The sequence below is a fragment of the Thunnus thynnus genome, chromosome 9 (genome assembly GCF_963924715.1).
Source record: "Thunnus thynnus chromosome 9, fThuThy2.1, whole genome shotgun sequence".
NCBI classification, from domain to species: domain Eukaryota; kingdom Metazoa; phylum Chordata; class Actinopteri; order Scombriformes; family Scombridae; genus Thunnus; species Thunnus thynnus.
The window spans coordinates 25,182,842-25,206,059 of record NC_089525.1 but is presented as its reverse complement, the minus strand read 5'-3'; the positions used below and the strand labels follow the sequence as shown (position 1 = coordinate 25,206,059).

At 40.3% G+C, this 23,218-nt stretch overlaps 1 protein-coding gene across 4 annotated transcripts in view; it reads left to right on the top strand.

The window, feature by feature from the left end:
• The window catches only part of LOC137189788 (C-terminal-binding protein 1), a 37,326-nt gene that overhangs the window by 7,545 nt on the left and 6,563 nt on the right, over nt 1–23,218 (top strand). For 2 of the 4 annotated variants that reach the window (XM_067599850.1, XM_067599853.1), the window contains exons 1-6: nt 4,378–4,638; nt 15,916–16,070; nt 18,263–18,407; nt 21,197–21,300; nt 21,719–21,821; nt 22,371–22,495. In XM_067599850.1, coding sequence (XP_067455951.1) covers nt 4,599–4,638; nt 15,916–16,070; nt 18,263–18,407; nt 21,197–21,300; nt 21,719–21,821; nt 22,371–22,495 — 672 coding nt within the window. In that variant the 5' untranslated portion in view covers nt 4,378–4,598. Of the gene's footprint in view, nt 1–4,377; nt 4,639–15,915; nt 16,071–18,262; nt 18,408–21,196; nt 21,301–21,718; nt 21,822–22,370; nt 22,496–23,218 lie in introns of those variants that run through there. The other 2 variants (XM_067599851.1, XM_067599852.1) reach the window with 1 other exon arrangement.

Here is a 23,218-nt window from a genome sequence, read left to right as displayed (position 1 = left end):
GCATGGTTTGGGTCCACTTGTCCTCTTAAAGGGAAGGGTCACTGCAAACCAATACAAAGTTGTTCTCAGTGATCACCTTTATCCTATGATGAAACATTTCTATCCTGATGGGAGCGGTCTCTTCCAGGATGACAATGCCCCAATTCATAGGGCATGAGGGGTCACTGAATGGTTTGATGAGTATGAAAATGATGTGAATCATAGGCTATGGCCTTTGCAGTCACCAGATCTCAACCCAGTTGAACACCAATGGGAGATTTTAGACTGACGTGTTAAGACAGCGCTCTCCACCATCATCATAAAAAACACCAATGAAGGAATATCTTTTGGAAGAATGGTGTTCATTCCTCCAGAAGAGTTCAGAGACTTATAGAATGAATGCTGAGACGCACTGAAGCTGTCCTGGCAGCATGTGGTGGCCTAACAACATTACTAAGACACTTTAAGTTGGTTTTTCCTTTAATTTGACACTCATCTGTAGTTTCTCCAGTGTGGAGCTTAATGTTACAGTGTTACAATATCATTTAGGAGACGCTTTTATCCAAAGTAACGTACACATGAGAGTTAATACATCACAGGAGAGTCAGGAGAGAACAACACAAGTAAGTGCCATAAAGCTAAGTTCAGGTCTGATAGGATGAAGATGCTTTATTTTTTTATTTTATTTTATAAGTCCATCAGGTGCAGAGTTGTTCAGGAAAGAGCTTGGTCTCTAGCATTTCTGAGGGAAGATCAAGAGGGACTCTGTGGATTGAAAAGAGTTTGGTAACTCGTTCCACCACCGGGGAACTACAGAAGAGAAGAGTCTGGCTAGTGACTCTGCTGTGGTGGTGATACCAGGTGCCTTATATTGGCAGAGCGTAGTGAGTGGTAGGGAGCATAGACCTGAATGAGGGAGTTCAGGTAGGTGGGAGCTGTTTTAGTTGCTGTTTTGTTAGCAAGTGTCAGGGTTTTGAATTTGATGCGGGCAGCAACTTGGAGCCAGTGGATGGATATCGACAGTGGGATGACGTGCTGTTTTGGGCTGGTTGAAGACCAGATGCACCGCTGTGTTCTGGATCATCTGCAGAGGTTTGAACCTGCATGCGAAGAGGCCTGACAGTAAGAAGTTGCAGTAGTCAATGCCTGATATTATGAGAGCCTGCACCAGGAGTCGTGCTGCATGCTCAGACAGAAAGGGTCTGATCTTCCTGATGTTGTACAGGGCAAATTGACACGACCGAGCAATCGAGGCCACATGAACCTTAAAGGTTAGTTGGTCATCAATCATGACACCTAAGTTTCAGGCAAACTTTGTGGGCATGAATTGGGCTGATTCAAGCTGGATATTGATCTGTTGGTGTAATATGATGTCATACACTCTCACTAAGCTCTTAAAGCCTGTAAACAAACTGTTAAAATAATTGTCATAATTTGAACATTATTCATAATTCAGCACGTTGCCTTTTTTCTTACCTCAAATGTTCATAAAATCAGATTTAGTTGGAATCTTTATATTGTTGAGGGGCCCTGTTCTTCAAGTCTGAAAGTCAGGGACAGGCTCAACTCTGTTCACAGTGGCTGCCATTCGACTGCAGTTCAAAAGGCAAGTCAACTTTTGTATGACAAACAGAAGGGATTTTGCCACCATCGCACATCTGAAACTTTACCCTTTGCCACTAATCAATGGTTCTACGTGCAATGAGCATCTAGAGATGGTGTCAAGGGTCAGGCCAATAGGGAATACTGAACACAGTTGAAGTTGGTACATTCTTGCACAAAGAGTGGTGACTCTGCAACCACAAGAAGCGCCTCATTTGTTTAGACTGGTAACTGATCATGCCTCTTTTACTGGCTCCCAGTATGCTGTCACCTGCAGCTGCTGGAAAAAAGCTGTTTTGTTTTTTTTCAACTGCATACTTTTGCTTTACCTTCATAGCTTTGTTAGTTTAAGTATTTACTTCTTGTTTTGAGGAACTACTGAGACATGCCCTCTTCTACCTTGACTGCTCCATCTGGTGTAGACATGATCTAATGAACACACCTAGAGTCACAGTGGTAGAAGCGCTGTAGAAGGCAGCAAATACAGTTTTATTTTGAGCCTAAATAACATGTCCTCTTGCTGGCTTATGATTAGGCATAATTCCCATCAGACCTCTTCTGGTCTCTGACTCATTGCTGTCGCTGGTGTGGAAAGAGATGATGACGAATCTAACAGCTGGAGAGGGCTGACTAAATCCCTGTTGAATTATTTTATGAAACAAAAAGCTGGGGTTCAGAGCTCTGCTCATCACGGGGAGCCATATTTCCTATCTGCGGATAACAAGTTCATTCTCCTGTGAAGATAGTTTTATCATTCTGTTTAGCATGAAGCCAGCGGTGAATGACAGGAGGAGTTGATGAGACAAGTGGGGGTTGATAGTATATGATAAAGGTCATGAGTCAGCCTACCGACAGTGTTGAAAACAACTGTTTCCCTCACCATCCGCCTCATTTTGAATTTGAACAACTTGCCCACTGGCTGCATGTGACATTTACCAATAGTGAGGATGTGATGTAACCATCATTGCTGTTAAACTAGGTTAGTGCCTGGCAGTTAGGGGGGCATCTGAGGCTGCTTATATCACTGTGGTTATTAAGTGGCCAAGTGTGGATAAGAGTGACTCCAACATCACCACTGCAGGAATAGAAAGGGTCTGAGTAGGTGTAAAGGTGTCAACCGGAGCACAAAAGCACAACGTAAAGGTATTATGTTACACAGGAGTAAAAGTATCTCATCAAAAATATAATCTGTTGGCAGTCATATTCTACATTTTGCAATATACGGATATTATATGTTTTTGGAGGAAACAAGAATCAGAAAATTTGAACTTGGGTTGTCCGATAAAACAAAAAAAGTCAGCTTAGAGCTAAAAAGTAAAAAGCCACAATAAATCATAAACTCCATCCATTTGACTGTGTGTGTTGTAGCAATAAAACCTCATCATAAATTGGATAATTAAACTATTGCCTTATCTCAAGTTTTGGCAATACTTGTACTTATGATATAATATTATCATATAATAGAAAAGTTTTACTAGTTGTATCACAGATAAACGTATGTGAATGGAAAACAGCACAGTTGTAGATATTCATTCATTTGTTTTTGTCTATTTGGAGTATGGACTAATTCATATTTACAATATTTAGGCCAACTGCAGTACTTCTATAATTAGTAATTCTATAATTAAATAACAGTTTAAGAGCTTCCTATCCCTCCCCATATAAAATATACTGAACACTCTGAATAGGATTTGGATATTTTAGCTATGTGAGGATTATTTTCATCAGTTTAAATGTCCTTGACAGTATTTTACAAGATAACACATCAAGGACTCTTCATGTTGTTTATCCTGCAAATAATCAGCATACACATCACATCAGTTTTGTTTGTGCAGAGTATCTAATTTGATGCTTTTGACCCACCTTACTTGAAAGAAAAACATATGTAATGCACCTGTGTTCATGCTTGGCATTTTCATGCTAACCTTGATGATATGATATATGATATGATATGAAAATGGGGTACAAGTAAAGCACACTCACTCACACATCTGCAGAAATTGTGGATTATTCATGGAAATGTTTGAGTACAATGTATTATTTAGTTCTAAGTGTGAATTTTAATGGTCATTACTAACTGAAATGACAAGTTCGAATGTTCTGAAAAAGGCGACCATACTTTGTATAATTACAAAAATAAGCTTATAAAGTGAAATTATTAGAACAAAACCAGCAATTAAATTGGGTCTGGGAAACTCTTGTGCAGGGTTTGTAATTATTTATTATACACACAGAAGCAGCTTATGAAGTCCAAACATTTTATTTCTAATTACAATGAAGTTTTCATGAGGTTCATAATTGTTTCCCTTATAATAGAGAGAACAAGTTTTTCCTCTCTACAAGCTACAGCCTTGTAATTGCATAACTCTTCTTTCTTTTCTTTTCTTTTTTTTTTTTTCCTCCGTCGTCTTTAAGGAAACAAAAGATGAATTTTGGCTGGCGTTAGCTCCTCCCCATTCCTGCTCTCTCTCACACAAACATTCTCAAACACACACACACACACACACACACACACACACACACTCTTCCCTCCCGCCATCTCTTTTACACTTACTTGTCCTCCTGCTCTCATAAACGTAGCGGTGCTTGCATTCAGTGTGTGTGTGCGCATGTTTTTGTTTTTTTTGTTTTTTTTTTGGTGACAGAGACAGAAAGACAGAAAGACAGAGAGATTTTCTGTAATAGAAAGTGAGAAAGGGAGGGGAGGGAGGGAGCTAGAGACGAAAGGGAAGGAGGGAGGCAGGGAGGGAGGTGGGGGGGGGGGGGGGGGGGGGGTAAGACAGATAGAGTGCCGGCAAGCGAAGGGGACGGAAGGGAGGGGAGAGAGAGAGAGAGAGAGAGAGAGAGAGAAAAGAGGGGGAGCACATGTGTATGCTTGTCACTAAGGGGCTGGGAGAAGGACTAAGGGAAGCGAGGTAGCTGGCCACAGCCGCCATATGCTGACTGGATTCCTGTTCATGTCTGCTGTGTGAAGACTGTAGGTTTCTGTTCTGTGCTGGCCGGCTGGGGAACACGCCATGGGAAGCTCACATCTCCTCAACAAAGGCATGCCTCTAGGTAAACAACTAGCACTCTGCTTTTATGTGGGAACTGTGTGTGTGTGTGTGTGTGTGTGTGTCTGTGTGTGTGTGTGTGTGTGTGTGTGTCTGTGTGAGTGCGTGTGTGTCTGTGTGCCAATATTTGTGAACTCAGTGTACATTATTCTGCCTTCCTCCTCCCCTCCCCCTTCTCTCTCTTTTTCCGTCTCCTCCTCCTCCTTCTCTTAATTCTCTCTCACTCTATTATCTTTTTCATCTGTGCGTTTCGCTCAGTCTCTTTCGCCTCACAAGAATGATTAGCCTTTTCTCTAGCTCTCGCTCTCTCTCTGTATGTATGTGTGTGTGTGTGTGTGTGTGTGTGTGTGTGTGTCTGTGTGTGTGAAGAGGCAAATCTCTGCCATTGAAGGCTGTTTGAACACCTCCATTTGTGGCAACAGAAATAGATCTCCCTCTCCTTCGAGGGCTAGCAAGGACATGACACATATTTCCCTTTCATTGTGTTTCTTTTCTGGAGAGCGGTTTCCTTCACTGAGGCACGCACACTAATAAATCAAACGCGTGCACACGCACACCTACACACACACATAGGAAGTCAACTGACACACAAGTATACACATGCATGCACTCAACCGGATTCACACACAGGTGACAGATGCATCTTATGATAGGGGCTGGAAAAGACTGTTCTCGAAAAAATTGGATCAAGGTAGGGAATAAACAGGAGGGGGGAGTGGAGGTTTTTGGGTGTGGAAGGAGGAGGAGGAGGAGGAGGAGAAGGAGGGTGTGAGGATAAATGATCATCCAACCCTTAAGCTGAATTATTGTTATCTTTTAAATCTGAAATTTGTGCAGCCACCTCTTCAAAAAAGAAACCAGAGATTGTAATCTGTGATGTCATCAACAGGCTGCGGGCTGTGTCTCTTGATGACATCAAAGATTAAAGTTACAGCTCTGATCTTTTCCCTTCCCCTTTTCTCCCCTCGCTTCGGGTGAGACCCCTCCATATCCGCCCCAACTACGCCTAACAGCTCGAGAGTCCAAGGTCACGGGAATAACGACTGTCAATTACGGTTCAGGGAGGACTGCCCTTTTTTCAGATGCTCACGCACAAATCACCACCGGTCAATAATCATGACACTGATATGGTCGTTGGATCTGTTTCGGTGCACGGTGAAGATCGTTCAACCTTTTTGAAGGCTGCTTTAAAATCGGTTTCGTCGTCCCTGTTGATTGATGGTTGTGCTGATTCATGTTTTGGATCCATGAGTGTGGAGTCATTTCTGATCTGATCATAAAGGCTCACATCAGTGACACAAACACACGCCACACACCCCCAACACCTTGTAAAATCAGATTTCTGGTTAAAGACATGAGTGTTATCTTATTAATCAGTGGAAGGCTTTTTTAGTTCATTTGATTGGTGTATTTGAATGTATGAAATTATCACGATTCACGTCATTGTGCTTTATTTTTAACTCCAGGCTGTTTCCAGTCAGGATGTTCCATATAGACACCTGATTACATCTATGACAAAAACAAGGGAAGTGCTCAAGTTGTGACATGTTTCCGCCTTGGTAATATCAAACATTAAGTGAAAGCACACCTGCACAATGCAGACTAATTAAAATGTAAAGACAGAACTGACAACTCATCTCAAGATCAAACCGCTCATATGTTAAGGTGTCCTATTTTGGAAACAGTACAGCGTGTATTTTGTACAACCCTCTAACTGTAGGAGTCAAATGGTAAATACTGCGTTTCAAACTAGCTTCAACTGCTTCACATTTTAATTTGAGCTGCACCACCACTGGATGAGCATTTTGACAGATTTCACTGACATTTAAGTAGAGACTCATAAATATGACTAGTGTAAAAAAAAGAAGACACCAAAGCAGGCGTACTTGACAGCACTTACACATCTACTGTATAAAGCCTGTATATATAGACTATATATATGTAAAGCCTGAGTTAAAAAGAGGAAGCGACAGTGAAAGATCTATCAGCTACTGAAAGCTGAGAAAACACCTCAACCACACACTCACTTCACACCAAAATCATGTTTTGTATTTAACAACTTGGAAACAAAGTTGTGTGTTTTATTGCGAAATACTTTTACAAAAAGGGAAATACAATTAAAAGGCATAACATTCTAGACAGGTGACAAAATAACAGGCCTACAATGTGACAACCCAAAACAACAATTAGTTGGTAAGCTATAATTCAACTTATGAGACCTTGATGAAAATGGGTAATTACTCAGGACTGTGTGCTTATTATTGTTATTAATTTAAATGTCAGCAGTCAGGTGAGTCTGTTTAGAGTGAGATCTGCAGATTAAACAACTTGCTCAGCTGGTATCTACTGTAAACGCTCAGAAACAGCTGCCAGCAAGCTGCCACAGATTTGCTATTGATGTCATCACATGCAAATTTATGCCTGTTGTCTGTGCCAGAAGGTTTGTACAGCAGTATTTTTACTAGGTGACTATAACTTAAAAGAATACAAAATATACAGTAACTTTGGTTGTCATATTATTTAAAATTATCAGCTTATTTTGCATCAAAGATCTAACAGTAAAGTAAAAATGTGGTGGACAAAATGAGCATTTATAGAAAACTGAGTATAAAATAAATCTCATCTAGATATACTGAATACAACTATTCATACTCTGTGAGTCAGTAACAGTCACAGTCATACTGACTCTTAATAACAACATGACAACTCTTAATAAGTGGAAGTAAATATGTAAAATTAACGTTTCTTTTTTTAAAAATTCTGCTAGGGAGTTTAGTTTTGAAACCTCTAATCTGAATACAGTGAATGCCTCATAACCCTAATAATCCATTAATAAGGCACATATACTCCAGAGTATCAAAACGGACCCCAATCCAATTGAAACTTCAAAGTAATTGTGACTTCATTTTTGCACATTAACAGTTAATCCAATATAATGGTCCGACTGCCAGTCTTTGTTATTGTGCAGCCAGACTACTGTACAATAATCCAGTTACAGCTTGTATTTAAATGCAGTAGTTCCTGTCGTCCAAATATTCTTAAAGCTTCCTTTACTTCCTCACTGTTTTGGGTTCTTGACAATTTATAAATCAGCAGAGCCTATTGGTACCCCCCCCCCATCACAGAGTGGATGTAGAGGTTTCTGTGTCCTCAGAGACCTACAAGTTGAAAATTATTGATTTGACTGCTGCAAAATTAAAATGAAATTAACATATTTATCAAAAAACATGATGTGTTTGTCCGAGCCCATTAAAAGGTTGCATATCCAGCCTGCAATGCTGTCATTTCTTCTGTGATCTGCTGGTCTCTGATTCAATACAGGGATGTGTGGGAGGCTGCTACTGTGGCTGTATAGCATTATTGATCGTTTTTATTTCAACCTATGCCTTAGTCATACTGAAAGCCTCCTTTCAAACAATAACTGATCTCGGCTCAGCATTTATCTGCATCGAAAAGCAAGTGGAACCGCTATAAAATTGAGAAATCAGTAAATATGTGTAGAAGTTAGCCCTGCTCTCGCTCAAGAGTGCAATAACAGTACAGCTGGAACTATTATCGCCATCATCAAACCCTGAATTGGTCACTAAAGCCAAGCTGCTGCCAAACATTGCTGTTGTGTTTCCTTGTCTGTTTTGCTGCTGGTGTCTTAGTGATGGGAACACAAAGCTGACAAACCTGAACTGACATGCTGATACTTTACCTGCAAATTAGGCTCTTGGTTGTGTTTGTTTGTTGGAGAGCGAAAGAGAGCGCCTGCATGGTGACCGTTTCTATGTGTAAGCACTTGTTTCTATGATATATCACTGCATATTAGTCATGTCGACCAGCATGGATCGGTGTGCTGAGTGTGCACCTGTATTTCTGTATGTGTGGGTGGGGCAGGAGGTGTGTGTGTGTTCATGTGTGTGTGTGTGTGTTTGGAGGAGGGAGGATTGGTGGTGGGGGGATATGTCTGTCTTCTCCTCTTACCTCCCTGGGAACTAAAATGTGAGCAGAGAGAGAGAAAGGAGAAAGAAAGAAAGAGAAAATCAAAGACTGCAGACAATGTGAAGCTGCCGGGACACTTTGTACCTGGATATTCCGGCATTTTTAAGAATATAAATACAGTGAAGATATAAAACACGGCTTTTCTCACAGCTAGAGAGATGAACGGGACTGGGGGGAAAAAGGAAAAGGCAAGAGAAATAAAGAAAGCCCGGGGAAGAGAGACTGAAATGAGAGATGGAGATCTGAAAAAGAGGCAACAAGAGATGAAGGGATGGTGAGATCAACACTGAGGGGGTGAGAGACGGGAATATAGGGGCTTTTAAACCACGCCATGTTGCTGCATGCCACAAGAGCCACTAACATTATAAATCACCCGTGCTGTGGCTCAATGGTTGGTCGCTACAGTCGCAGGCGACTGACTGATCACAGGTGCCGACAGCAACACTCTCCTCTCTTCTCTGTGGTTACACGGTGAAAAATTCAAACACTGTATCTGAAATGCGGATGCGTTATCTGCCAGGGGTTCATTTTCAGTTCAGTTGGAGAGGGACTGAGAGGAGATTTAATTGAGGAAGTCTGACCTTATTTCAGAACTGAAAAACCAAAGAAAGCACTTAACAGCAGCTAGTCGTGTAGGTGTCTTTGGCAACAAACAGAAATGTTTTGTAGAGGTGTGCGAATGGATGTTTGAATAGACTGAAATGAACGACAACAGATGCTTTATTTGTTCATAATGTACATGAGAGGTCAGTGTGTCATGGCTGTGAATATGAGGAGCATATATGAGTTTCATATTTTCATTATTGTTTAGTCTCATAGTGAAAAATGTTCATCACAATGTCTTAAAGCCCAGGAGATGTCTTCAAATATCTTGTGACCAACAGACCAAAACCGAATAAAACTATTCAGTTTATGATGATTAAAAAAAACTGAAAAAAACAACCACTCTTCACAGCTGAGAAGCTGGAATGATGGATTGCTTTTTATGTCCCTTGAGTGATTGATTAATCGACCAATTATTTCAGCTCTAGATTCATGTACGAAGTCTTTTTTATAGTTAAATGTTTGTATATTAAACTACACACAGATGCTCTGGAAATGAAACCTCTTGTTTTAAATGGATATATTATGCTTTTTGTGATTTTCTGTTATTTTTGTTTTAGGACGTCTATATTAAAAACGGTCCCTGCAAGTCAAAAGCCACGGCCATCCATCAGTAGCCTTTGTTGCTAAGGTCGCTCACGTTGTCCACTCTCATATTTCAGATCAGATTCCGACTTGAACACGTACGGATGTATTTGAGAAGTTTCCATTTCGAGTAAAGAATGAGAAAAAGAAGTTATATTCTACTACTACTGTTTGTTTAGCGTCCCGAGCCGCTGGAAGTCTGCCGAGGGGCAACTGGCCAATCAGAATAGAGTCGGCTCATCAGGAGGGGGGGTCTTAAAGAGATAGGAGCCGATACGACTTGTTTCAGACAGAGGCCGAACTGAGGGGCTGAATAAAGGGCCAGTATAAGATGACTGTAAATCATGCAAAGATATTCAAGTAGAGCCCCAGAATATAAATATAGACCTAGAAATATGCACGATACGTCCCCTTTAAGAGTGTAATAACACACTGTTGCTGTGATTCTCTTGTGTAGGTCAAAACCAGGGACTTCCAGCCTGTTTCGGCAGATCACTCTCTATCGAGGTTGGCGGATTTCCCGGTGCCCTGCACATGCAAAACGCTGATCTTACACATTGTCTTTGTTGACTGACAGTATGAAAACATTGTCTTGTTCCCCCGGGACAAAAATCCAGCTGTTCTTGTGAGCTGGTCAGTGACAGCTGGATTTGGGCAGGCTGCAGGGCTTTCCCACTGGCTCACTTTCTGCAGTCCCAGCAGTCATTGGCAGATGCTTTTTCCATCTTGAAATGTCAGTCAAACGGCATTAGCGCAATTTCTGTCTGATTACAAATCTTCCAAGGGACACAATTTTAATATTGGGGGATGTAATTTAGTGTCCCAGCCCCTCAAGCACAAAGTACACAGGCAGAGTCATTACTATGCAGATGGTTATTGTTTTTAGTGAACAATTATCACCAACAAAACCTTCTGTTCCTCCATTTTTGACGTTGCCTCGGTCGCAAATCACTGCCATCGCATTGCTGCGTTGCCTTGAAATGTTTAGCAAATACAGTAATTAATCTGAATCTAAGCTTACTTGCAGAAAAAAAAAACCCTGGATGGATGGTAAGAGCAGAGCTGGGGCTGCGGCCCCCCTTGGCTGTCAAAAGGCCTGTTTGCACTGTGAAAGCTCCCAGCAGTCACCCAACCCAGGGTTATGGGGGCTGAGAGGGAGAGAATATGTACTGGAGTGTTGAATATAATGAGAGGGAGTAGAGATGGATGAGGTTTTAGAATTTAGAGACTGAGCAGAGTGAGAGGAAAGTCTGGGCAATTATTTATTATAATGAAGAATTTAATGAATGTTTAATATGACGGGAAAGCAAGAAAATATATTAAATGAAGATAGAGAGAGATAACGGCCATTTGAGTTTGATTTAAGAATTCAAAGACAGAGAGTGGATTTATATTTACAGTTCTGAGGTTTGTGTGTGTGGGAGAGATAGAAAGTGTTTTATCATTATAGTACTACTCAGCAGTCAGTAGTGCTGGTCCTCCCAAGGTCATGCTTGGCGCTGGAATGAGAGCTATTTCCTCCCTCACTGTGACCAAGTGTGAGCCGTAGAAATGTCTGGAATTTCTGTTACTCTCTTAAAAACGCCATTCTGCTGCACAACCGATCGGAAGGACCAGTTTTCGTTGTTGCGTGCTGGTGAACGCATCTCTGAATCGCCTTTTGTTTCCCAGTGTCTCTGCTCAATTCTCACATTAAACCTTATGAAAAACGAGTCCGTGGGCCAAAAATACCGTAAAGTGCAGCACCTACAAGCAAGTGTGCTACAGAGGTGTCAAAGCTCGAGTACTTTTTGCCGTTGATGAATTCCAATTTCTCAGCCATGCACCATTGATTTTGTATTGACGCGTAAGTGCAATGGCCTCCAGGCAAATCCTATTATGGAAAAGCTAATGTTTTACCGGGCAACATAAGGCACTGTGAGCAGGATTTGAGTTACACCTTATTGGTCTCACTGCGCTGCGGGCAGCTTCATCAGATCAAGTTTCATGCTGTAATCTGACGATGGAGATATGAAGACAATATGGAAATTGAGTGATGGGAGTTGTGAGCTATCTTTGCTTCTATGTAGCTTCTGAGTGCAGCATCAAGGCAGCTTATCATCCCTCAACTTTGTTTTAACAGTGAAAGCAGGCAGAAAGTGCTTTCATCTTGACAGAGATGAAAGCGAGCTGTTGGTGCTGCAATATACTGTAAGCAAAATTTAAGTGATACAGATTTTAGACGTTTAAGAATAAGAAATACTTGATTAATCTCAAGGGAAATTTAAGTGTCACGACAGCACCGACCAGCACACAGCAATCGAGTTAAATAAAATAAAAATCTAATTAAATTGAAACTGTAGCTGAGCTGAACTATAATTCAATATAGGCACTTATAGTAAGTATGTTCAGATCAAACCAAATCTAAACGCAACCACAACATCCAACCATGGTTACAGCGACATGGATCTGAGTATATTCTCCCATGCTCTGCTCTTCTACTGCATGATGCACGCAAGACAAAGTACTGTGCACGCTAGTTTAAAAATAGACCATAAGTATGTTTTTGTTAGAGAAAAAGCGTCCTCTTCAAATTTCAATACTGCTTTTTCAAAATGTTTTTCTCTTCTGATTTCTGTTCTATAAATACAGATTCTGAATACTTGTATCCTGTTACAGCTGAACCTTGAACACTGCAGCACACTGGAGCATGAACCAGAAATGCATGCAATCACTGTTTACATTATTTCTCCATGCTTGCACACTGGCTCACTCGACAACCAGAGAAGCTCACTGAGTCTTCTGAAAAAGAGAGAGAAAGAGTTCAAATCTTAAACAGTACATTTATTTCCTAGAACTGCATGTTCCATGAGAAACAGGAAGATCATCCAGCTACATTTGTCCAGGGAGGTTCATTGCATGTTTTTTTCCAGTGCCCGTCTGCTTTTTATTCATATTATTCATACAGTTATACTTATTCACTCCTGGGAGCTGCCCAGTACAACACAGCCCTCACCTTCTGGTCACTGAGCTGCTCTACTGGAGCAGATGGAGGTGAAATAAACACCAGGAGCAGTGAATGTTAACCAGCCAAATAATTTCCAGTGCAGCAACAATGATTATTATTACCGGTAAAAAGCGTTGCTGTTTAAAAATCATTAAGCGTGGCGTTTCTTAACAGCGTTACACTGACACAACAACCCAAACAACAGGAGCTTTCATGTTGACAGGTTGTATTTTACAAAAAGCTAAATGCAAGCTAAATACAAAAAGCTATTACTGATGCATACTGCTATAAAAATGTTCCAGCAGGGATTTTTCCTTCCTTAATTTATTTTGCTCATTTACTCACTTGATGATAGCTGTTATGGGAAGAGTGTTACTCAGTTTCTCTGCCCGGATTTTCCAAACTAATTTGTGGGATTGAAGCTGCCAAACTTCTGTCTACAAGTCCACAATTTCTCAGGGATCCTTGGCATCCAAACATGGTATGGACTATAGAATGCGGATTTTGAACTGACTGGTTTAATAATTCAGCTACTTTCTCATGATGTGAGCTCATGCAACTGTAAAACAGTTAGAAAATGAGCAAGTGCCAATTGTGTATCCATCTGGAGGTCAGAAAAATGTTTTAGGAGGTCCTGGAATATTTTGAGTGAAATGACAGAGGAGGTCACTTATTTGAGATGTCAGCCTGAACATCTCGTATGGAAAAAAGTCAGAAATGAGTGATGGGTACAGTCGGCATCAGCAGAAAGAGGCATAACTCTGCACTTATTTCATCAACAGTGTTTAAGAGGGCTGTCAAAACTTTACATGTCAAAGAGACCCAATTACATACGCTGTCTTAGACGCTCCTCTGAATCTATCTTTCCCTCAGATGTCTTGGGTCTCAGTCAATATGTCCATCAGTGATCTGGAATGATTGACCCTTAAGTCATCTGTAGAGAGACAAACTGAGAGATCCAGGCTGATTGCAGTGGAGGGGGGGGGGGGGGGGGGGTAGTTGAGGAAAACTAATATATGCAACTTCCATCGACCACTGCTCTCCGGAAAAACGGCCCACTAGTGGGGTTGTCATGCATATCTGCCTTGTTAGATGCAACTGCAAGGCTTCGCAGCACTTTGAGGGTAATGGTTTAATCTGAGGAGATGATTTAATAAAACATCCTGTGGAAAATCGCAGAGGAGGCTCACTCTACTCAGTTATTGACAGATTTCGGACAGATTTCACTTAGTGGCTGTCTCTCATGACGGATATCACTCCCTCATATGAACTGCTGTACCTTCTAACCTCTGTCTACTGACTTTTCCCTGATTTTCAGATTCATTAAGCCCTTTTGAGCTATGAAGTATCACATTCGTGTTGCATATATGTGCACAAACCCCAAGATATGCTAGATAAAATGCAATTGTGACATAATCTAGGGCAGTGTTTCCCAACCAGGGGTACTTGTACCCCAGCGGGTACTTCTGTAGTTGCAAAGAGGTACATGGAAAGATTGTGGAGTACAAATCAAATAAATTTAAATTATGATTTGATTAAAAAAATACATCCAAATATTACAGCCACTGAGAGTGCATTAAATCTGGGTAGGAAGCTAGTAGTTAAGTCTAAGTAAGAGTAAAAGTAAAAGTAGTTGATAAATGGTTTTAATAATTTGCATAGGGAGGATGAACATTTAGAATAATTAGCATAAAGTAGTAGATAAACAGTTGAAATAATCAGCTAAAAGTAGTGTGTATATACGGATGAAAGATCCAGATGTAGTAGGAATGCAAACTTGACCAAACTGACCTAAACACTGACCATTTAATTGTATGAAAAATCATTGTAATAATAACCAGTTTTTGTAGTGTTACTTAACGTCCACTTTAAAATCACTTACAACAAACAGACAAAGTCATGTACAAAGTTGGAACATGACGTGAATTCTGCAAATTATGTGCTGAATGAATGAATGAGTTCAAAAAAAAAGAATGAACATGAACCACAACAAATAAAAACAAATTTATTCATATGTTGAAACAGTCATTGTTTGATTTATTTTGTAATCACTTCACTCTAGGCCAAAGTATGAGCTCTGAACTTCTAAAACAGAGAGTTGAGCTATGGTTTTTGGAAGAAGCCCTTTAATCAATACCAGTCAATGTAGAGTTAAATGAGAAATGTCAGACACTGAAACCAGCCAAGCTTGGCTATTACATCCCCCTGATGTGTCACCTACTACTTAAAAACTTTAATGACACAATAGACACTGAGTCATCCAAATACTTTTGTTTTTTGGTAGTCAGTAGTGTTTGTGACTTAAGGAGTATCTACTTCTACAGGACACAGCTGGACGTTATTGCCTAAGAGTGACTTTCAGTGGTTCATGAGGGTCTTAGACTATGAATATATGAGAACTATGAACAGGATAAAATACAAAAGAGTACCTCTAATTATCATAGTGTTTTTGCCCCACAATTTTTAATTCCACAGGGATATTCTGAACGTTCAAGTTTTCTACCACACTACCTACCTACCACCTCCATCTTCCCAGTTACTACATGTTTCAAAGAATCGATAAACTTAATTAGAAAGGCTGTAATAATGAAACCAAAACAATAAAAATCCTTAAACGTAATAAGGGGAAAAACAGCTGTGAAACATGACCTTTCACGACGGGAATTAACTCTGCAGCAGATAGACAGCTGCTCTGGGAAATTCTTCTTCTTTTTTTTTTCTTTCTTTTCTTCACGCTTACTGTCACAGTTGTCATAGCAATTGCATCAGTCCAGAGCGGAAAAATTATGGGATGCAGATTAAGCGGGACCTCGTCTGTGCCCAGAAGCAACTGCATATCTTCAGTTTTAGATTTCATGAATGACAAACAACTGAAATCTGCTGACAAGTTTAAGAAACGCTGGAAGATGCGACCCGGAAAATGAAAGCGAGAGGTTTAATAATATAGGAATTTGCAGTTATGTAGGTGTTACAACTCCACAATATAAATTATAGTGATTTAATGTCTACATTACCTCTGACGATCAAGACTACTTTCTGCTCATGTTACTGTTTCCTCCGTTCCCACTTTTGTTCTGCCAACCTGACACTTTCTCTCTCTTTTCATGTGTGTGTTTGCAGGCATCAGGCCACCCATCATGAACGGGCCCATGCACCCGCGCCCTCTGGTGGCGTTGCTGGACGGGCGCGACTGCACTGTGGAGATGCCCATCCTGAAAGATGTAGCAACTGTGGCCTTCTGTGACGCGCAGTCCACACAGGAGATCCACGAGAAGGTAAGACATTTAACCACATAACGTAACAGACATCATATAATCATCATTTTCTTGAGAGAATTCAAATTTTAATATCCAGAAGTGATGTAAAAATATCTAACCTGAAGTTTAAAGAAAGGCGTCACAGTAAGAAGGACAAAGTTCATAGCAATTCAGCATTTTCATATAAACTGATGTCTGTGATTCAGCAGTGTACAACCAGCTCAATACAGCTTTAACATTTTCTGTTTTGTTTCTATGTGTGTATATTTTTTATAGAAAACAGAAAATCTAAAACTGACTTAAGCAGCAACATTTAGAGCCGAATATTGAAACCATCACAGAAAGAGGCAGTTTGTATGTTTGTTTATAACGTGGGAGCAGCTGCAGTGTTAGATTACGTGGAAAAATGGATATAGTTCAATCATATTTTTATTTAAATTAGAAATACAGCAACAAAATAATAACTATCAGTCCTAGAAATCTCTCTGGGGTTAATTTTGGGACATGTTTGCCTTGATTGACAAATCAGCATAGACCACACAGTCATGGTGTTTACAGTTTGCTCCACTTTTTATTCATTTATTCACTTCAAAACATCCCTTCAGAAATGTACGATGTCACAGATGCTCTATGTTGTAGCGATGTAGGTCTACGGATAACAATGTCGGCCTTTTTGTTGGTCAGTTCAACACTTTGGTCCAGAATCTTAATAATTATAAAATGCATATTTAAAAAATTACATGAAATTTTGTTCAGACATTCATGGTCCTAAGAGGAGGAAATCCTACTGATCCTCTGACATTTCCTCTGGATGAATTTGCATAAAATGTAGTACAGATGTTCATGTTGCCCTCAGGTTGATTTGTAAGCTATCTGTTAAACATCATGTGATCAAGTTTAAAGTGCCAGCGTGCTTAAGTACAGTCTCACAAAGCTGCAAGCACGGCTGTAGACTGTGATTTCTGTTAATTGAGAAGATCCTCCCTTTCTGACTATCATCAGAAAGGGAGGATCTGAAGTAACCACATTAAATTGGCAAAAAAAAAAGGATTGGCTGTTTACAATGAACGCTCCAATGCTTACTGGTTTCAGAAACAAAAAAGAGAAGTACAGAAGAAGAAAAAGAGTAAAATTTCAGATAGAAAAATGAAGTTAAGAAGAATAAAGACAAGGACAGAGAGCAAACCCTAAAATGTGGGTCAGGCTCAGATCTTGCCACCGCCACTATGGATTGTAAATGGGTTTGTATGTCTGGCAGGGTTACGTCTCGTTCTGGGTGACTGCCAGGCACACTCTCTCTGTGAGCGTGCTCAGTAGGCCACAGCGTGGGAGAAACAGATGGCTTTCCCTCGCTCACTAACTATCTCTTGCTCTCTCTCTCTCTCTCTCTCTCTCTCTCTCTCTCTCTCTTGCTCTCTAGTAAGCAGCCACCTCATTGTGTAATTAAAAGGGCTTTTTTATTGTAATTGAACCACATGTCATTTTCATCCTTTCTCGCACGCATGACTAGGAGGGCTGGCAAACGTTAGAAAAAGATCGTATGATTAACTGAGAACTAATTAAAAGGTGACGGCAGATGCAGAACTGTTTTTTCTCACACGGCTATATATCCCCATTCTATATGATAATCAAGTTATCTGCTTTCAAGTCAGATTATTTCATTTTCAATTAAGACAATAAGCCGTCATCCTAAGTAGAAGCCACTGAGAATCCCATGAGAAGAAGAATCCTGCTGATTATTAGTCAGTTTTAGTCAAATGCAGAGACACCTTATCTCCACTCCTGTGGCTATAAAAGGTTTGTTCCCATGGTAATATTCAGGAAATGCAGGCAGAGTATTCAAAAACAGGATATGAGAATGATATAAACAGCACATCTAGAAAAAGACTTTAACCAAGAAATGGAGTTCATGGAAACGCTGTGAGCGTGTACTCGGTGAACTGTGGTTGTTGACAATCTCTCAAAAAGTGATTTCCGCAAAGACACACTTGACTTGTGCTCACATCTACAGAGAGAAACGCTGATGACTTTACCTTCACACTTTCTCCATATGTACTGTTTGTATTCAAATGAAGCACCTTATTGCTCTGAAAACAGTCAACTGTATAAGCACATACTATCAAATATGCCTCTCTTTATAATTTAGCTAATTCAAACTGTGTATGTGTGTGTGTGTGTGTTTGTGTGTGTGTGTGTGTGTGTGTGTCCAGGTGCTGAATGAAGCTGTAGGAGCGCTGATGTACCACACCATCACTCTGATGAGAGAAGATCTAGAGAAGTTTAAAGCTCTGCGCATCATCGTCCGCATCGGCAGCGGCTATGACAACATTGACATCAAATCTGCTGGCGAATTGGGTGAGAACACACACACACACACACACATACACACACATACACACACATACACACACATACACACACATATAGATGAAGAAGAGTCTGTAGTAGAAACGCTGTACTGCACTTCACTGCTTTACTGTTACTATGGTAATATCCTCACCATACTTTAAGTGACCAAATTTATCATCATTGTATCTTTTGTAGTGGCGACGGTGACAAACACAGTAGAATTACAGCTGTGTGCAGAAATATGTCACCAGAAGCTGAATTTCAATCATTTCTATCTGAATTTGAATTGTTCAACTTGATTAATTGCATTAAAAACTGAATCTGATTTGATGATTTGAATCTATTTAGTTTGGAAGTGAATTCTAATAAACTTTTAACTGAATGTGATGTTATGAAATTGAATTCAGTTGCTCTGAAACTGTGTTTGATCCTCATTGAAAATTCAACTCTCTATATACTTTCACTTTCAGCTCTCACATCTCAATTTCAGGTCACTGAGACTCACATCCGGTCGTTGAGGAAGAGCCATCCAGTGCAGTTTCGCAGAATTCCTTTTCGGCCAATCAGCACCTACGCTTTTGACCATTTCTTTCACTCCCATTCATCCATGGGATGCTAATTTATGCTTCCTTGTTACGTCCTCTCTCCTCCGTGACCCAGAAACCGATCTCCCTCCGCCATCATGGAGGATCTTCCAATCCTTTAAATGCACCTCAAAGGAGATGAGGAGAGAGGAGAGAGGAGGCTCCTGGAGAAGCTTAGAGCGAGGAACGACAGGCGTATCCTCTGTGAAATCTTTTTACCGGACGGCAACACCCCTTTAATTAAATGTGTTTATTGATTAGTCAGCTGATCCGATGGGACGGTAAACAGTCGGGCTGTTGCTGTAATACAGCAGATCAGGAAAACACCCTTTGGAACAAGAATGACGGCACCAACAGCAGCTTTTCATATTTATTCATAAAATAAAAATGACTCAATCCTGAATCAATCATAAAAAAACATTCTTGTAACCTTATTATTTTTCCTTCATAAGCCAAAACGTTTCTCCTTTCTTCTTTTTTGTTTTAAGTACATCTCAGCTCCTTCAGGAAAATATGACGCTACACAGCTGCGTGTCTCTTTTAATATCCTGAGCCTGCAAAGGACGTCAGACCGTCACAAAATAAGGCTACAGCTGTTTTTATTGCTCCTTTTCATCTGTTCTGTTCTCTCAGTCATTAATGGATTTAAATTGTCTATTTGTGTCTTATTCTGTCACAGCCAGACGCTGCTATAGATTTATAATCAAATAATAAAACATCGGAGCAGTTATCAGGTGTTTTCCTGCCAGCTATCAATATGTAGCCTAGAAATTATTAAGAGTTTAAAGAGTTAATTAATTATGCATGAATTTTAAGTTTAAACTTTAGAGTTTAAACTGTTAATTAATAATTTCTACACATTGATAGCTGACGTTGCTGTGAATCATGACTAGATGCCGTCTCCTCAAAATGAGGCTGGAGTGAGCGTCCCGTTTTGATGAATTAAATTCCTCCGTCCTCGTGTCTCTCTCTCTCGCACCCTCGCTGGGAGGAGCTGAGACACGAGGAAGAGTCGCAAGCGAGGGAAGCGAGGAGACACGTTAGCCAAAAGAAAAGCACCCGTCATCGCAGTACGTGAAAAGGAATTCTGTGAATCTGCACTCGATTGCTCTTCCTCAACGACCGGTCGTAAGTCTCAATGAACTGAAATTGAATTGTGAAACTAAATTTGAATTGTGAGTGTGGAAGTATATAGAGAGCTGAAATAGTTTCAGAGCAACCAAATTCAATTTCATAATATTACATTCAGGTTCAGTTCCAAACAATTTCAAATCATGCTATACAGATTCAGTTTTTAATAAAATCATTCAAGTTGAGCAATTCAAGTTCATACATAAACGATTCATATTCAGTCTCTAGTGACACATGTTGTATTTTTGCCCATATAAAGCGTTCACGTAAAAACGTAATCCACCAGGAATGTGAGCTTGCACATATTTGACTAGCTAACACAGCACCCTGCTGGGTGACGCTGCATTGTGTTGTCGGACGGTGATGGGTTGTTTTTTTGTCTGAGCTCTCTGTTCTGCTCAAATGATGAGAGGGATGCATTTTTTCATGATGTGCTGTTGTCTGTCTGAACGCAGCCGTAGTGTACACAGTAAGTGATGGGTTACCAGAATATACATGTTTTTATTGTGTGGCCTACGGATTCAAAAGTAAGAGAAAAAATGACAATATTAACTAAATCCAGGTTTCGTCATCATGTTTAAACTCAGCACTATTTTATGTGAACACCCATGTATGAATTAATAATGAATTAAATGTATTTTCAATTTCTCAGCTGCCAACAGTTCTCATATTCTAACTCTTTTAATAATGATAGTTTCTCAGTAGTATCATTTATGATATAACATAGGTTTCATAAGCTGACAAAGAAAAGGAAACAGCCACCCTCACAAAAATATTTTCCTAGCAACCAAAAAGGCATCTCCATGTTTGCAACAAGTCTGTAATATTTTTAGAAAAAAAAAGTGAAGTCAGTAAAACCTCATCTCCCTCCTGCAACAGCCAGAGCTTTCCTAACATCCCCTATCTCCTTCCACCAAGAGAGTCTCTGCTATTTAAAGCTCGACAGCGGTGTCTAAAAGCGCTGACATCACACTTTCGGCTCGTGCTTCTCCACCAAAATAGCTTTCAACAATCTTCATCTTCCTCCTCAAATGGGCACAAAAGCAATTACTAATCCTTATCTGCTCTGTGGTCTAACAGGCATAGCTGTGTGTAATATGCCAGCCGCCTCAGTGGAGGAGACGGCGGACTCCACGCTGTGTCACATCCTCACCTTGTACCGACGTACCACCTGGCTGCACCAGGTTTGTAGCCTTGTATGGCTGATAAAAAGTGACTTTAATAAAACTGGATTGAAATGAACTAATGGTTAGACGTGTACATTCGGTTATCATGATTTTAGTTTCCACGATTACTAATTATTGGACTACTGGCATATCAGCAATATTAAAACATTTCATTTTCTTTAGAATGTCGCTGTATTTGAAAATAGTCGAGACGTTGATGTAAGATGTAGAAGGTACAGTAAATGATTTGTTCCTCAAATCAGTTATTAGTAACAATCACGATCACAGTATCTAATGAACTAATCAGGATTTAGACTTTAGCTACGTTTGAAGTCCTGATAATATGTGATAAACCTTAGTGATGGATCATGTTGGACTGTTTTTGTTGTTGTCTGTGTGATATTTGCATATAAGAATGTATCGCTATTCACGCTAGGCTCTCCGGGAAGGCACGCGGGTTCAGAGCGTGGAGCAGATCAGGGAAGTGGCATCAGGAGCCGCGAGGATCAGAGGAGAGACGCTGGGACTCATAGGGCTCGGTGAGTAAACACACATATAGTATACAGGACATTACGCCTCTAGAGTCAAGCTTTTTACTGTTTTAATTTGAACTCGTATGGAGCCAGCAGTTGAGTGGTGGTCAGACTGATTTACTGTCGGCAAGGTCGCCGCTGAGGAATACTGCCAGAGTATTTAATCATCCAGCATTTTTCTCTTCTCTTTTCCATTTTCATTTTGGGAAGTTTTGTCCTTAGCTCAGCTAAATTGGCTTCCCAAGGAGTTACTGCCAATAAAATATAAGAGGATTAACCAGAGGCAGAATGCAAATCTCCTCTCTGTTCAGTCTGGGAACTTTTTCAGTCTTAATGAGCGGACGTGTGTAGCCAGAGCATTATGCAATTTGTGAAAGTAAGAAGTTGAAAAAAGGGAATTTGAGGCGTACGAAAATGTTAACTATTGTGTTTTTTGTGCTCCGTTTGAATGTGTTTTCACGTGTGTGGAGTTTGTCTTCATGCTTGCGTGTGTGTGTGTGTGTGTGTGTGTGTGTGTGTGTGTCTCCATGTCTGTGTGTATTTGTGTATTTCCAGGTCGGGTTGGCCAGGCTGTAGCCCTGCGAGCCAAGGCCTTTGGCTTTAATGTGATTTTCTATGACCCTTATTTGGCTGACGGCGTAGAGAGATCCCTGGGACTACAAAGGGTCACCACACTACAGGTAGCACACACACACACACACACACACACATACAGTGGGTTATGACTGGGGCCATTTTGTTGAGATGTTGGAAAGCTACGGATGGTTTCCAGCACTTATGTGTGTTGAAAAAACACTTTTAACTCACAAGCAGCCCTTTCATACCTTCAAGTCCAGTTTGCAGAGTGATAATTTCCACTGACTTTCACGCACACACATAGCTAACAAATACTAACATGAATATGAGACCAAATAAGACCTGAAAGTTTACTGATTTCAATAGTTGGTTTTTATGAACAGCTCTATTTTATCATAAAGCTGACAGATGCAGGCAACAGTGAACTGTGTATTACAACCAGGAATGGATGTTCAAGGAGCACTTTGACATTTTAAAAGCCAGTCAGCTGATTTTCCTCCTGACACTCACTGGTTGACCGAGTCACGGATGCTGACAGTTTATATGTTGTTGCTCTGCAAATAATGCAAATATCAGCGAATCCAAAACCATGACAGTGATATTTTCCACTTCAGTATCGCTGCCAGTAGATTCCCATTAGGATTTTGGCCAATAAGAACACAACACTAGCTTAGCATTTAAACCAATTTGGACCAAATCTACTTTGTAATGTGGTAAAAAAAAAATCCATTGTCTCCTTTTCCCTCTGCTGACAAAACACTGCCTTCTTCACCCTCCACCATGACAAATGTGTATTTACATTTCTCTGCGGTTCCTACTCAAAATGT